The sequence below is a fragment of the Papaver somniferum genome, chromosome 10 (genome assembly GCF_003573695.1).
Source record: "Papaver somniferum cultivar HN1 chromosome 10, ASM357369v1, whole genome shotgun sequence".
In the NCBI taxonomy this organism is placed as follows: domain Eukaryota; kingdom Viridiplantae; phylum Streptophyta; class Magnoliopsida; order Ranunculales; family Papaveraceae; genus Papaver; species Papaver somniferum.
The window spans coordinates 51,929,956-51,944,550 of NC_039367.1; the positions used below are offsets into that span (position 1 = coordinate 51,929,956).

Sequence of the window (14,595 nt, forward strand, 5' to 3'; positions counted from 1 at the left end):
AGAAACAAATGGAAGAAAGAATACGTGTGATAAATGCAGAATATGAAAAGATGAACAGCTGTGGCATTTCTCACATCATTCTCTACTTTGCAAAGAAGATATGAGAAGAGGCAAGATGCAGGATCAGAATCTTGCAACGACAATGTTTCAGCGAAATTATCAATGACACAGCACAACAGCGTCGCAGAACAATTTCAGAAATGATAAAATAAATGACATCAGCAAAGATCACGAGAAAGATATAATAGTTCTGCGAAAATTAGAGAGTTTGCGAAATTAACAATTGTAAGGTTGCGAGAATGTCGCAAACCATACCCGAAAATAAAGGACAGATTAGCTGTCATCCACTATGTATTTCTTTATAAATAGTCGTTCGAGTTGTAAAGAAAAGGAGATATCTTTTTTGAGTAAGAAACAAGTAAATAGGAGAGAGAAAGTTCAGAACAGAGATCATTCTTGATTTCTTTATCTTTTCTTGTAAGAACATTCAAAGATTAATCAATAAAATTAAGAGTGTAAACCTAAAAATGAGTTGATTAACAATGAAATCATATGAGGGGTGTAGTGTAGGATTTCCTGCAACTACATAAATGGTAATAGATAAATCTTAATTACTCCGATTCTATGGTCGAATCTACGATCCCATGGAATGGTAATGCTCACTTTATTATTCTGAATTCGTAGTCGAATCCTCAGCTGATCCTATGAATTAATAATAAACATCTTATTACTCAGTTTTGTGAATTATTCTCCACTGAATTCCACAATTAGTAATAAATAATCAACAACCGGGCGTCTGAGCTACCTCTAAGTAAGCCCCGATCCAAATGGTGAAAGTGTATTCAACGACGATGCACTAACAGTCACCGCACGAACGAGTATTTCAAAATACAACGAAACGATGAACCTATGCAAAATAGGGAATAAAATAATAAATAATTAAAAATATTGACCAAGGTGCTGGGAACACGGACACACGACCAACCGACCGTGTCGTGGTCAGTCCTACGCCAGTTTTATATTTTTAATACATTATTTTCCATGATTTGATGAAAATTCTCTCATTTGATCGAATCTCCTTCGTCTCGAGGAAACTCCTCGATTTCATGGTATTGCCATAAATCCATAAAAAATAATATAAAATTAAGGAAAGGAGTGTGGGGCGTGACCATGGGCCAACCGGCCGTGCCTTGGTCCCAGCCGGACCCACACCTCACGGTTCCTCATTATTTTATTATTATTATTATTTCTCTAATTTCGTGAAAAAACTCCTTGATTTCATGGTATTTTGCACAAATCACCAAATAATAATAAAATAAATTATGAAAACTAGTGGGACCGGGCCCTGGCCGGCCGGCCATGCCCTAGCCGGTCCCACACGCCCCTTTGTTTTATTATTATTTTTATTTTCCTTGAATTCATCAAATTCCTTGATTTCATGGTATTTCTCTCAAATTAGGAAAAATTCTCTCAAATCATAAAAAAATACCTAAAAAAAATATTAAAAAGAATGAAAACTCGTGGGATCGGGCCCTAGCCGGCCGGCCGCGCCTCCACGGTCCCACACGCCCTTGTTTTTATTATTTTAATATTTTTTGCTTCCGCGAACTCATGAAAACTTCTTCAATTCATGGAAACTCCCTAAATTCATCAAATTTCTCAAAATTCATGAGTTTTTCATAAAATCATCAAAATATTATAAAATTAAGGAAAAGGCACCACGGGACCGTGGCCACGACATGCCGACCATGCCTTGGCCTCGGTAGTCCTACGCCTCCTTATTCCTTATTTTGTAATTATTTTCCATCATCTCATGGTGTTTTCCTCAGTTTCGTCGAAACCCTAATTTTGGCATATTTTCTCGAATGGATGCCCAATTGCACGCCAGAAAATATCAAAATTCTCAAGATTGAGACGCGGACGCCTTGGGGACACGAGCGCGCTATCTTGACCGACCAAGATTGGCTCTTTGGCTTACAGAAGCCGGTCCCATCAAGTTTCATAGTTTTGACATAATTTGCACAATTGCACGTATTAGGTCCAAGACTCTTCCAAACACTTTGGATTTTCATGAAGTGATCATCAGGCGGTCACGTGACTACCCAGGACCGGTTTCATGACCCCATGGTTGGTCCATCACTCCGTTATAATTAATTAGGTTTTCATACCTAAGGCTCAGACGAACATTTTCGAATAAATGATTAAACCAGCATTTGATCATTCTTTCACCAACAAATCGTCAACTCTTCAGGAGTTCTTTGTATTTTCTCACGTGAGCATATGGACACTACATGTTTGATCCACGGTCCCATGTAGTCGCTCCCTCCTTCGTCCCATGGTTAAAATTCTGACGAACCATGAATTGATCATCAATTGATCAAATTAGGATTTCTGAATCCAAGGATCATCATTCCAGATTCCAACCTTAATAATTTTACGATGATCTCATGGTCATTAATTTTATTAATTATGCTCGGTTCAATGACCAGTATTCTAATTAATATTTTTGGTACGCTGCCAATAATCCATCAGATGAGCAACACATGCTCAGACGATCAAATATTCAACAATTCATCACATGAGCAACACTTGCTCATGAATTTACTTCCTTTAAACTAATGTAAAACATTGTTTCCTAGGATGAAATCTTCACCTCATACCCATACATAATCACAATAGCATTCAAACGATTATGTCGATGTCTTATATACGAAGTTCAAAAGATAAGCATTATACTTCGTATTGTATTCCTTAATACTACGTCTAACTAGAGTGTAATCATTCATGCTTCGCAGTTATGTTTTCAATATGCACGACTTGAAAGATACGTTAGGGAATGAAACAGTTCAAGTCAAATATCACTAACCTCAAGTGGAAGGATGATGTTGTCGTTGTAGCTCCTTACTTCTTCACTTCTTCAAGTCTTCGCAATACTTGTAATGTCTCATATCCTAATACTTTCAAGCTAACCTATACGAAGTTGATTCTAGTACATAATCAAACGACTCTTTAAATGAGTTTTGGTTCACTAAAATATGACAACCAAACTTGACATACCAACGCTCAGTGGGTTCAACCGAGCTATGCTCTAACACATGTTTTAGAAAGAAAAAAACCCTTGAGAAATGGTTGGATTTTTGGATCCTAACATCCTTGTTGATTGTAGATTTGTTATATGATTTGATTGTGTTATTTTCAATCCAAACTAGGCCATTTAAACTGGTTATGTTATTTAGAAACTCTTATGGAATGGTTAGGCTTCTACTTCGAAATTTATCCTGTAATTATGTTGTTGAGTGGTTTCATTATGTTGGCTGTCAGTTTGAAATATTTGTGATAGTTGGAAACTTTCTGCTCGGTCCTATAACCGATCACAATCCTTTAATATATCTGTCTTAAAAACATAATATTATTATCCCCCAAATCTTAAAATCCTTTTTTAGTCCTTCATTTTGCCATATTTTATGTTTAGTCTATATAAAATTTAAGTTTGGCCCACCTAATTGTTTGTATTTGCATAAATTATCCACTAAATACCTAGTATATGTATTGTTTAGGCTTATTTTAGTGGAAGAGTAAGATTCAACATTTCGCTAGGAAAGTGTCGTTTATGTGCGATTTGTTTGAATTCAACGAGTTGTCTTCAGTTTGCTTGAACGTGAGATAGAATCAATACTGGGACGTCATTAGGGTTGGCGTCCCAAAAAAGCACAAAATGACATCTAGGAAATACTTTATGGAAATTCAAAATCAGTATCGCATAGACCGTTGGATTCATAGTCTTATTGGTGATCTAACGATCGATACATCAGATGCTATTTCAAATGGCGACTGGTGTCGTTTCAAATGACGTCTTTGTTTTCAATCTTGAGTTCCCACTACGTTTGGACGTTGAATTTTGATGATATGGGTTCTCTAAAAGGTAAAAATGTTAATCTTGGAGAACCATTAGAGCCGGCCTTATCGCATCCAAAGTCCTAGTATTTTCTATCACCTCTATTATTTTTTTTTTCTACCCCTTATCATTTTTGGTTCTTGGTTCAGCTACTACTTGCCTCTTTTTCCAAAAAGAAAAAAAAAATCTCGTACCAATCCCTGATAGTCCTAGACTCCTAGCTAGGCGGTTCTAGGCCGGGTATTTCGCCATCGCGAGTGCCCAGCGATCTGAATCTGACAAACAGAAGTTACGTACTTGCCAACACGAAAATCTCTAGCAAAATCCATGTTCGGTTATGACTATGAAAACTAATGTTGACAAACATTCACACATGGTGAGGTGTGCAAGATATAAGATATTTTGGGTGAAGAAACAGGGATGGGGAAAGTTTGCAAACCGAGTCTTGAGGGAGAAGGAATGAAACTGTTCCAGCTCAAGACTATAGAGGATACATAAGTCATTATCAAAATAAATATATCTATTATCGTCATCTTCTTCACTCATCACCCCACCATTTCCAGCTCCCATCATCTTCTCCTTCTCCTTCTTCATCTTCATCTTCAATCAAACCTCTCTCTTCTCTCTCACTTCACTCTGTCTGCAACTCATCCTCTCTTCCTTTTTATCTATCTTTGATTCTCTGTAGAAGTGATAAAAAAACTTGAGTAGTGGGTGTGGTCTAGTAGTGGTCATCAATGGCTACTAGAATACCATCACATCAACTGAGTAGTGGTCTGTATGTATCAGGAGGAAGACCAGAACAATCAAAAGAAAGACAACCAACAATGGGATCTAGAGCAGTACCATATACTGGTGGAGATGTAAAGAAATCAGGTGAACTTGGTAAAATGTTTGATATACCAGTGCTTGATCAATCATCACTTAAACCATCAAGACAGTCATCTTCTTCTCAACATAATAGTGGATCTATAAGATCTACTTCTAATTCTGGTCCACAAAATAATAAATCTTCAAATTCTGGTTCTATGCCACCACCAACACTGCAGAAGAAATCATCTTCTACTCATTCTGGTCAGATGATGATGAATTTACAACCAACTGGGTTAATTACTTCAGGTCCACTTGGATCTTCTGGGAATGTCAGTGGGAACCGTGGGGGTAGGAGTGGTCAATTGGAACATTCTGTTTCTTCAATTGGTAAAGCTGTTTATGGTACTGCTGTTACAAATATAGGAAAAGATGTTAAATTTGGGTTTAAACTCTCTAAAGCAATAATGTGGGTTGTTGGAGTTGGAATTATCATGTTATTAGTTGTTGGGGTTTTTATGATGGCTACTGTTAAAAATGGGGTTATGTTGGTTGCTGTTTCTGGGATTGTGGTTTTGGTTACTTTGATTGTAGTTTGGAATTTCTCTTGGAGGAAAAGAGGTTTATTAGGTTATTTTAATAGGTATCCTGATGCTGAACTCCGAGGTGCTCAAGATGGACAGTTTGTTAAAGTCACTGGGGTAACATTCATTTTCTTTTCTTTCCTTTTCAGTTTTGTTGTTTTTCTCAATCTTTCTACTTTGGATGATTTTTCTTCAGCTTAATTTGGTAATAGCTACTGATTGTCACTGAAATTGATTTCAACATGACTATTCACTTGTATATTGCTTGAAATTGTCACTGTCGTTGCGGTTGTTGTACCAAAAATGGTTTTGTCTTCATTTGTGAACTAACATATTGCGCTTGTAGTCCATACATCCATGCGTAATTGTTAGATTTAAAGTATAGAATTGTTATTGTGGTCGATATAGTTAGGTCTTTGACTTAGTCTACATACACAAAGAGTAGAAGTTGCAATCCAAAACATCTGCTTCCTGCAAACTGGTTGTGGGAGAGGGTAAACTAACAGTGGGTAAGAAGTATTGAGATTGAGGTTTGGGAGATATGTATCTGTGGAATATGTTTAATTGAAGCATATGTAATTGAAGCTCTGTGACTTGTGAATTTAGCTTAAGCATCTTCCAGCGGGTCATCATGGAAGTTTGTAATTTACTACATGATAGTATACATGTCTATACGAGTATAATAAAGACTGCATAGGAATTAGAAGTTATTTCTGCATGGAACAAGATTGGGTCAGCTTGCAATTAAATATGTTTCTATGCATGTCTATATGAGTATATGAAAGAATTGTATAAAGATTGTTGAAGTTAATTCTACAATAGGTAGTTGATACCTTATAGGTAGTTAATTCTACAGTTAGCTCAGTTGATTCCACAAGTTGAATATATCCGTAGCAACTTTGATGTTGTATTTAGTAAAACCATTTTCACGTTGTATTATTATACTTGAGCATGCAAAGTAGCTGAAGTTTTATCGTGCTACCTTATGGGTTTTTTCTCCTTACATGTTTAAAATTCTTGTCTCGAAATTGATGTATCACAAATCTTTCTGTAGGTTGTTACATGTGGTAGCATTCCACTTGAGTCTTCGTACCAGAGGGTTCCTCGGTGTGTATACATATCCACAGAATTATATGAGTACAGAGGATGTGGTGGAAAGTCTGCGAATTCTAATCACTGGCCCTGTTCATGGGGGATGAGACATTTTGAGGTAAATTTCGCCTTGTACTGAAGCTGCATCTATTTCTAACTGCATTTACATTTGTTTCGGAAATTTGACTGAATAACCTCATATTGTCATATTGCTGAGTATCGATATCCATTAATTTGGGTAACTATATACATCGAATGGTTGGACAGTTTGGACCATTTAGCGTTATAGCTCTAACTGCATTTACATTTGTTTCGGAGATTTGACTGAATAACCTCATATTGTCATATTGCTGAGTATCGATATCCATTAATTTGAGTAACTATATACATGGAATGGTTGGACAGTTTGGACCATCTAGCGTTACAGCTGGTAAGCTACGATTAAGATCCGCGAGTGGTGACTATATCTCTTTCCTGCTGTAAAAGAGGGGCATCAAATTTATCCAATTCTTTAAGAAATCAACACCGTGATGCCACTAACGGGATTTATTTGGGTGCATACATCAGTCTTTTATATGAAAATTATTCCATTTGTGACCACCTTGAAATCTATATGTTCTACCAAGAAATAACACACCTGTGACTCCTTCATTTCTGCATTTTCGATTTTTGATTTTTCATTGAATTAAGACATTTAGCCATCCGACTCATTCCTCATATACTGAAGTTTAATCGGAAACTTCAATGCCTAGAGGTCAAGTATAAGGTTTTTCCACGCACTGTTGGAGATTCTCACATATCTAAGATTAGTTTAAAAGATCCTTCTCTGAAACATCCGAGTGAGAAATGGATATATGGTGGGAATGTATAATTTGATGTTTGGTTCAATTTGCATATATTGTGAAATGGACAGTTATCTCAGACTTTGCTCTAGTAATTAATGACAACGATCTTTCCGATTTTCAGTGCTAATATATTTAATCCCTTCTTAACAGAAACATGTGGCGGATTTTTATATTTCGGATTTCCAGTCAGGGCTTAGAGCACTAGTTAAAGCAGGCAATGGCGCTAAAGTTGCCCCATTCGTGAAACCTTCAACTGTGGTTGATGTAACCAAGGATAACCGGGAGCTTTCACCAAGCTTTCTGCAGTGGATATCTGATCGCAAGCTCTCTACTGATGACCGCATCATGCGTCTTGAAGAAGGGTAAGCCACTTTTGTTTTACTTTTGTGGACCCATAAATCACTGATAGCTGCTTTATCAGTAGTTGTGGTGATGATTTATTGGATTTCGCTAAGTAGGAAGAAAGTGAGTGAAGCATTATTATACTTTCATTTGGCTTAAATAAATTATTAACAACACCGTAATCCGTTTCAGGTATATTAAAGAAGGGAGCACTGTAAGTGTCATGGGAGTTGTCCGACGTCATGAAAATGTTCTCATGATTGTTCCGTCTGACAGGCCAGCATCAATGGGTTGTCAGTGGCTGCGCTTCCTATTCCCCTCCTATACCGAAGGTCTCATCTTGACGTGTGATGAGAACCAAAATTCTGATGTTATCCCTGTGTAAGAGAATTAAATTCTTCCCTTTTGCTATTTGGTGCTTTATCATTCACGAAAAAGGACATATATATACTCAAGGTGAAAATGTGAAGAGAAGATTACGTGCTGTAAAATGCAAAACTACTGTTCTCAATCCTCTTCCAGATTTTTAAAGCATATGTAAAGTTTGTCTAGAAGATGCAAGATCAGTTCAAGACCGGTTGAGAAAGATGATGCCATAAATAAGTGAAGATAAGCACACAGATACAAGTGAATATTATATTATGTTTCTAATCGAGAGTAGAATAGAGAGAAAGTGTTCCCTCCACCCTTTTTATGCTGGTAGAATGTGTTGTATTATTGTTGTGTTCATTTTTCTTTTTACGTTATGGATTGGTTGACTCGGTCGGTCTCTTTCCGTCTCTCTTTTGTACATAAGGATACGGCAGAGATGCTCCAAAGGGTTCATCTTTGTTATGAGCAGTTTAGTCGGTGTTATGTCTATGTCTGTCTATTGTGGTTTGAAGATGTTTGAAATATATGCCCCTATTCTTGATATTCTGTCCAAATAAAAAATATATTTGTGAATCAATTAAGAGAATAAATAACCTTTGTCAACTGTCTCTTTTGTAAACTATAGGAAATACTCAAATCTTCTCTTTTCTAATACATGCCCAGAGATGGAATTGTGCAGGAAGGAAGAAAATGGTTCCTTTCCATTTGTTAAACGCTCTATGAAGATAAAGAGAGTTTGCTCTATGAAGATAAAGAGAGTTTTCAACACGATCAAAATGCAGTTTCCATTTTTTTCTTTTTGGAACAGCATATTCTTTCCAGTCCACTTACTCAGGTGACCAATTTTATGTAGTTCAGGAGATCAGAGCTTGATCATGACCGAATAAGAGTTCGCTTAGCAGAACAATATATAACTTTTAAATCATGAAGTAGAGTTTCTCATTTAAAATATGAAAGTGCATCAAAGTCTTGACGGCATTCCTCCTGCCACCACCAGAATCTCCCCAGTGATGTCAGAAGCTTCATCCGATGCCAAAAATGCCGCTGCTGCAGCAATCTCTTCTGTCGTGCCGAGCCTATCAAGTAATGTGGCTTTCTCGGCAGCCTTTCTCTGCACCCCAAAATTTAAAAAAAAAGAGAGAGAGAGAAAAAGAAACCAAGTATTAGTCAATGCAATGCCGAACTGATGCAGTCATGACTTCTTTAACTATGTGACTAGAGTTGATGCTAGATTTCCTGCCAAACCCCATAATGGTTAACTGTCAGGTTTAGTTGCCACACATGTTCCAGTGTTAACGTGTAGGCTCAGCTACTAATCCGAGCCGACCTCGTGTGTTTATCATTTTCGTGTACTGGTGTTCTGACTTTTTACTTAGTACCATCATATTCAGCAACCAAAGGAAAAAAGAATATCAGAGATCATAGGGTATTAAAATAAACTTACAGCAGATTCATCCTTTATGAGGTGGTCAGCAAAGTTTGTGGGTATTACTCCTGGAACAACAGCATTCACTCGGGTATTTGGGGACATCTCGACCGCAAGAGCCTGACAAAACCAGAAAAGAAGAACGAAATCTGTAAGCTGTTTGAAAATTTAAAGAAGTATAAAGCAGAAACATGTAATCTTGCTACATAAAAGAAAAGGAAAAGATTGATAAATTGAATATTTACACAATCCTCTCTTCATTTTCTGTTTTGTTGATACAGGACGAGTTAAGGTTGTTGGAGGACAACAAACGCATCAGGTTAGAAAGTTTTGCATTCCAAGCTTTGATTCAAATTTTACAAAAGCGGTGAGAGAGGCAATGCATTGTGGTTATAGTATTTGTTTCATATAGTACGTTACAAACATGGGTATCAGTTTTTTTGAATCCAAATCAAGCATTCAAATAAGCATAACCTGAACCGAGATAATCAGCTACGGTTTGCAAGTGCCTAAATCTCGTTTCATCTCCAAAAGCAAGTTCCTTAGTTTTTTATTAGTTCAGTTCTGTTTCTACTGAAGACAAAGCAAGCAGAACTGTAATCAATTATATTGTCCGCAGGCCATTTGACTGAAGTATGTGAAACTAGAACCGAAACAATGAAATTAGTTAAAACTACTCCCTGGTACACATAGGCACATATAACATGACGACTGAAATCGAGACCGTGTAAGAAACTGCAATCAAATGATTTTATACCTTGGTCAGCCCTAGAAGAGCAGTTTTAGTCACTCCGTACATGCCCATAGACAAAGGTGGCCGGTACGCTGAAATTGAAGAAATAAACACAACTGATGATCCTTTCCGCAAATGAGGTGCTGCATCCTGTATAAAATGGCAACTGCTTCCATGAAAAACTTTTTAAATCTATCAATTTAGTTTGAAGCAGGCATGGATTTTTATTTGATACTTCTTTGACTTTTCCTTCCAATTTGGATCTCACTATAGTTCGTAAATTCATCGTCTTCGGAACCATACAAAAAAAAGAAACAAACAAGTTTTAGATGTGAACCTGCAAGATAAGTATAGATGCCTTAACGTTAACCTCCCAGAACTTGTCAAGAAGAGTTTCTTGAGTTCTCAACATGGGTTCTGCAGATGGGTTCGCTGCGGCATTTGATACAACAATATCTATTTTTCCATATTTCTGCGAGCACAACAGAATAAACTCAAGATTATTCCAAAGAAATTCTACTGTCAAAAAACAAGTTTGCTACACGGGTGGTAACTTATTAGTTTACATAGTTGCAAACACCTTACTTATAACATAATTCATCTTGTATTCAAGTATAATCAAGAAATCCTTAGAGCAGATTCAGCTTCATTACAAAAGATTTGGAGCAAAGCAAAACTTAATACAAAGAAGTTAAGGCTGCACAAGAACCGAACCGGAACCGGTGAACCGCACCAGAACCGAAAAAAGAACCGGTACCGAACCAGAACCGGTGTAACAAGTACAGGGAATGGGAATGGAATATGAGAACCGGTATATATCGGGACAGGTACCAGTTCTTAACCTATTCCCGGCAGCACCGGACCCAAAAACCCGGTGCATAATAACTGTCCAGATAAGTGATTTCTAGTCTAGCCATCGATTATTCATAGCATCTTATCTACCAAATAGAACTCAGTTCACTCGTTCTTCCTTCCCTACCTCTTCTTCTTATTTTCTCAACTGAAGTTTAATCAATAACGACACTCACTACTTTCACTTCATCAATTTTACAATTTTGAAATGAAGAGATAAAATCAACTCATGAAGATTGAATCTCTATCTTCATCAAAGAAGAATATGAAACCCAATCTCAAAAACCCATTAGCAGACATTAATTCATCGTCTTCTACTTTTTCTAGTACTGTTTCAATTGAAGCTTCATCAAGATGGTGATGAAAGTAATGATATAGGTATGATTCGGTCAAGGTAAATCAGTAAATCACTCATCCGATTTTCGGTAATTTGTTTGATGAACTATGGATTCTTCATAATTAATTGCATGCTCAGTTTAATTGTTTAATTGCATGATTGAATCAGAGCTAGGGTTTTATTTGAGATGCAGATTAATTTGTATAGCTATAAATTGACTTATGATTTTTTACTACTTTCAGGTTTGATAAATTGGTGATGATGGTCGTTGTTGAGGAATGGAACTGAGATTGAATTGGTAGTCGTGAAAGTAGGTTCCAACAAGTTGAACTTGGCTGAATTGGTGGTGTTGTATGTGTATAAATTGTCATTTAGAAGAAGGCAAAGCTTGGTCTTGTTGTTGGCTGGAGTGTAAAGTACAGGGACAAGGAGATTTAGGGTTGTTGTTGGATTGAATAAAATGCTTGAAAAGCATAGTCAAATAAATTTCGTAGGAGCCGCAAGTTGAAGACAACCTCCTCACGCACAGAAAATGCACTTCAGTTGTTCGCAGAATTGCTTGAGAAGAATTCTGAAGGTGGACCAGCTAACAAGAAATGATGTTGGGCAGTGTTGTGATCAGTGGATGAAGGATGGAGTTGAGCAAGGATATGGTAAACAATTTGAGGGTTCTGTCAAGAACAAGAACCTGACATGGTGGTGTTTGGAAGAAGGGATGATTGATGCACAAAGATGAAAAAGAAATTAAGGTTAAGTTTAGAATGAGATGTATTTGTGTATGAAGAAATCTGATGCAGTTGGAGTGTGGACAATTATTTCTGATACTCAATAGATGTATCCTAGGACTTTAATTTGGAACTTTTGTTAATTTTGTAATTCTTTTTTTTCTTGAGAGCAATTGTGTTGTTATTTTTATATCAAAGTTTCAGGTAAAAACCCGGTACCGGTCTAAAACCGGACCGATCTTACAGATACAGGTACAAGTCCAGGTACAGGTCCTCAAAATGAGGAACCGGTCAACTCTAGGTACAGGTACCGGTTCCAACAGAAAACCGGACTGTACCGGCTCATGTGCAGCCCTAGCCCTAGAAGTGAAGGGAGAGCAAATTGTGTTAATTATCAACCTGAAGAGTCCGGTCAATGAGATTCTTTCTATGTTGAGCGTTTGATACATGACATACAACCCCAAAAACTTCAATATCCTTAGATCATCTACATTTTTCTGTAAGAACAATAGAGCCAAAACTCAAATTAATTTTATTTTAAATCTAAATGAAAATTGTAACCCAGACTAATAAAACGATCAAAGGAGAGAAACCAATTAAAACCTGTTTACGAGATGAGATGACAACAGAAGCTCCATCTAAACCAAGTCGTTCTGCTATGCTCATCCCAATACCTTGTGTTGAAGCTGTAATTATCGCCACTTTCCCCTGGAATCTCTTTTTCATCGTTTCTCCACTTGAAAAATGAAATTCTGAATTTTCTCAATTAGCTACTGGTATTAGGTAAAGAATATCCATGAATGGCCGGCGGAATATCAATTTCTTAACGAGTCCAAACAGTCGACGAATTTGATAGTAACGAAGAAAACTGAATTGTTTTCACAAGCAGTAAATAATTGAATACTTTTCACTTTCCAAGTAAATAGTAAAAATCTTCTTTGATGAAATTTCTAAATATTATCAGGACCGTCCGTTCATAACTTAGATATCCAGAAGAAGCTCCTACTTCACTCTCGAGTCTCTCACTCTCAAGTCTCTCAACTAGTCGTCTCTTCTCTTCTCTTCTCTCTAGCGCAGCCAACTCCTCCACTTGCAGCTACCACCACCATCATCGCCGATAGAACTAGTTTTGATGTCATGGAAAGAAAAATATATTCAAGGTTGGAAAAGTAAAGGATAGTTTTATTATAAATTTGGTGTGGTTTTTGGGATCTGATTTTGTAGGGATGACATCTCTGAGCAATTTAGGAATTGGGTTAAGCTTGGTATTCAGTTTACTCTTACTAGCACTTGTTGCAGAGTTATACTACTTACTATGGTGGAAGAAGAAAAGAGTAACCAATGATATCCAAGATGATTACAGCAGCAGTTGTAGTTCATCAAGTGCAAGAGAGTTTTTATATTTGTTTTGTTGGAAGAAGCCATCTTCATTGAGTTCAACAGGTTTAAACCCTCAAGGACTCTTTAATGATCTTGAACAACAAAGTCAACTTAGCTCAAGCAAACAAGTGTATTTGAACTCATTTGGTGAAGATAGTATTGAAGCTGAATTAATGAGATTGCATAATCTTTCAGGACCACCAAGATTGCTGTTCACCATTAAAGAAGAAACAAAAGAAGATCTGGAGTCAGAAGATGGAAGATCTAGAAATAACAAAGTATCAAGAAAAAGTTTAGCTGATTTTCTTGTTGCAGTGGAAACACCATTTTTAACACCAATGTCTTCACCAAGATTAACTCCTCCTCTTACTCCAATTCATAGTTATAACCAAAGTGGTATTAACCCTTTGTTTGAATCATCTGTTGATCCTGAGATGTATAGGATAAGACCATCACCTCCTCCAAAATTCAAGTTCTTGAAAGATGCTGAGGATAAATTTACTAAGAGAAGATTGATTGAAGAAGCTTTGAGAAAGGTCCAAAAGAATACAGTTTCTCCAACTTCATCAATGGCTTCATCAAATGAGGAAGATGGTTCTTTCACTATAACAGTGGATAATAAACACAAGGAAAGTGAATTTGATCATTATCACCACCATCAAAATTCATCACAAATACTACCACTGTCCTCATCTCCATCACCATCCACTGTCAAGAGTCCTAAACATTGAAAAGAAACTGTAATTTGGTTTTAATTTTTGCATTTTTCTTTTTTTAACGATTATTGTGAATTTAATAGAAATTTTAGATTCTGGGTTCTTTCATTTTGAGGATGAAGCCATTGTTAACCTGTAATTCAAACAGCAATGCCATCTTTGTTATTCTGAATTAAGAATGAGTGATGATGATAATGAAGGTAAAGACAACATTGATGTTGGAATATGACCTGTGTATAGCACTTTGTTTTTATCTATGTCCATGTCTCTGGCTTGTCTCAGACTCATGTGCTATTTTTGGTGGTGCTGAATTTGTTTCTTCCTCCCACTTTTCCTTGTTCAAGTATAAAAAAAGATATTCACTTTCACATTCAAATTCGTGTGTGTCTTTTCAAAATTTAGTGGGTAGAATTTACAAATTTGTTGGTGTGTGTTTTTCAAAATTTAGTGGTTAAAATTTGTACTAATTTGCAAAATTTGGGGATT

General features: G+C 36.6%; 2 protein-coding genes, 1 long non-coding RNA gene and 1 pseudogene across 3 annotated transcripts; 3 read left to right on the plus strand and 1 right to left on the minus strand.

Moving 5' to 3' along the window:
- The first annotated feature begins 4,331 nt into the window (after positions 1-4,331).
- LOC113318130 (uncharacterized membrane protein At1g16860-like) lies at positions 4,332-8,513 on the plus strand. The gene is made up of 4 exons (XM_026566255.1): positions 4,332-5,406; positions 6,344-6,499; positions 7,377-7,588; positions 7,761-8,513. Exons 1-4 carry the CDS (start codon positions 4,633-4,635, stop codon positions 7,951-7,953), a joined length of 1,335 nt encoding a protein of 444 aa, XP_026422040.1. The 5' UTR covers positions 4,332-4,632; the 3' UTR covers positions 7,954-8,513.
- A 177-nt stretch (positions 8,514-8,690) lies between these two features.
- On the minus strand, positions 8,691-12,809 carry LOC113319047 (annotated as a pseudogene).
- On the plus strand, positions 11,003-12,203 carry LOC113319048. The gene is made up of 2 exons (XR_003345043.1): positions 11,003-11,345; positions 11,531-12,203. It is a non-coding gene; the product is annotated as an uncharacterized LOC113319048 (long non-coding RNA).
- Positions 12,810-13,044: 235 nt separating the features above from the next.
- LOC113319046 lies at positions 13,045-14,374 on the plus strand. Its single transcript, XM_026567346.1, has one exon. It carries the CDS (start codon positions 13,240-13,242, stop codon positions 14,122-14,124), a length of 885 nt encoding a protein of 294 aa, XP_026423131.1. The 5' UTR covers positions 13,045-13,239; the 3' UTR covers positions 14,125-14,374.
- The last annotated feature ends 221 nt before the right edge of the window (positions 14,375-14,595 follow it).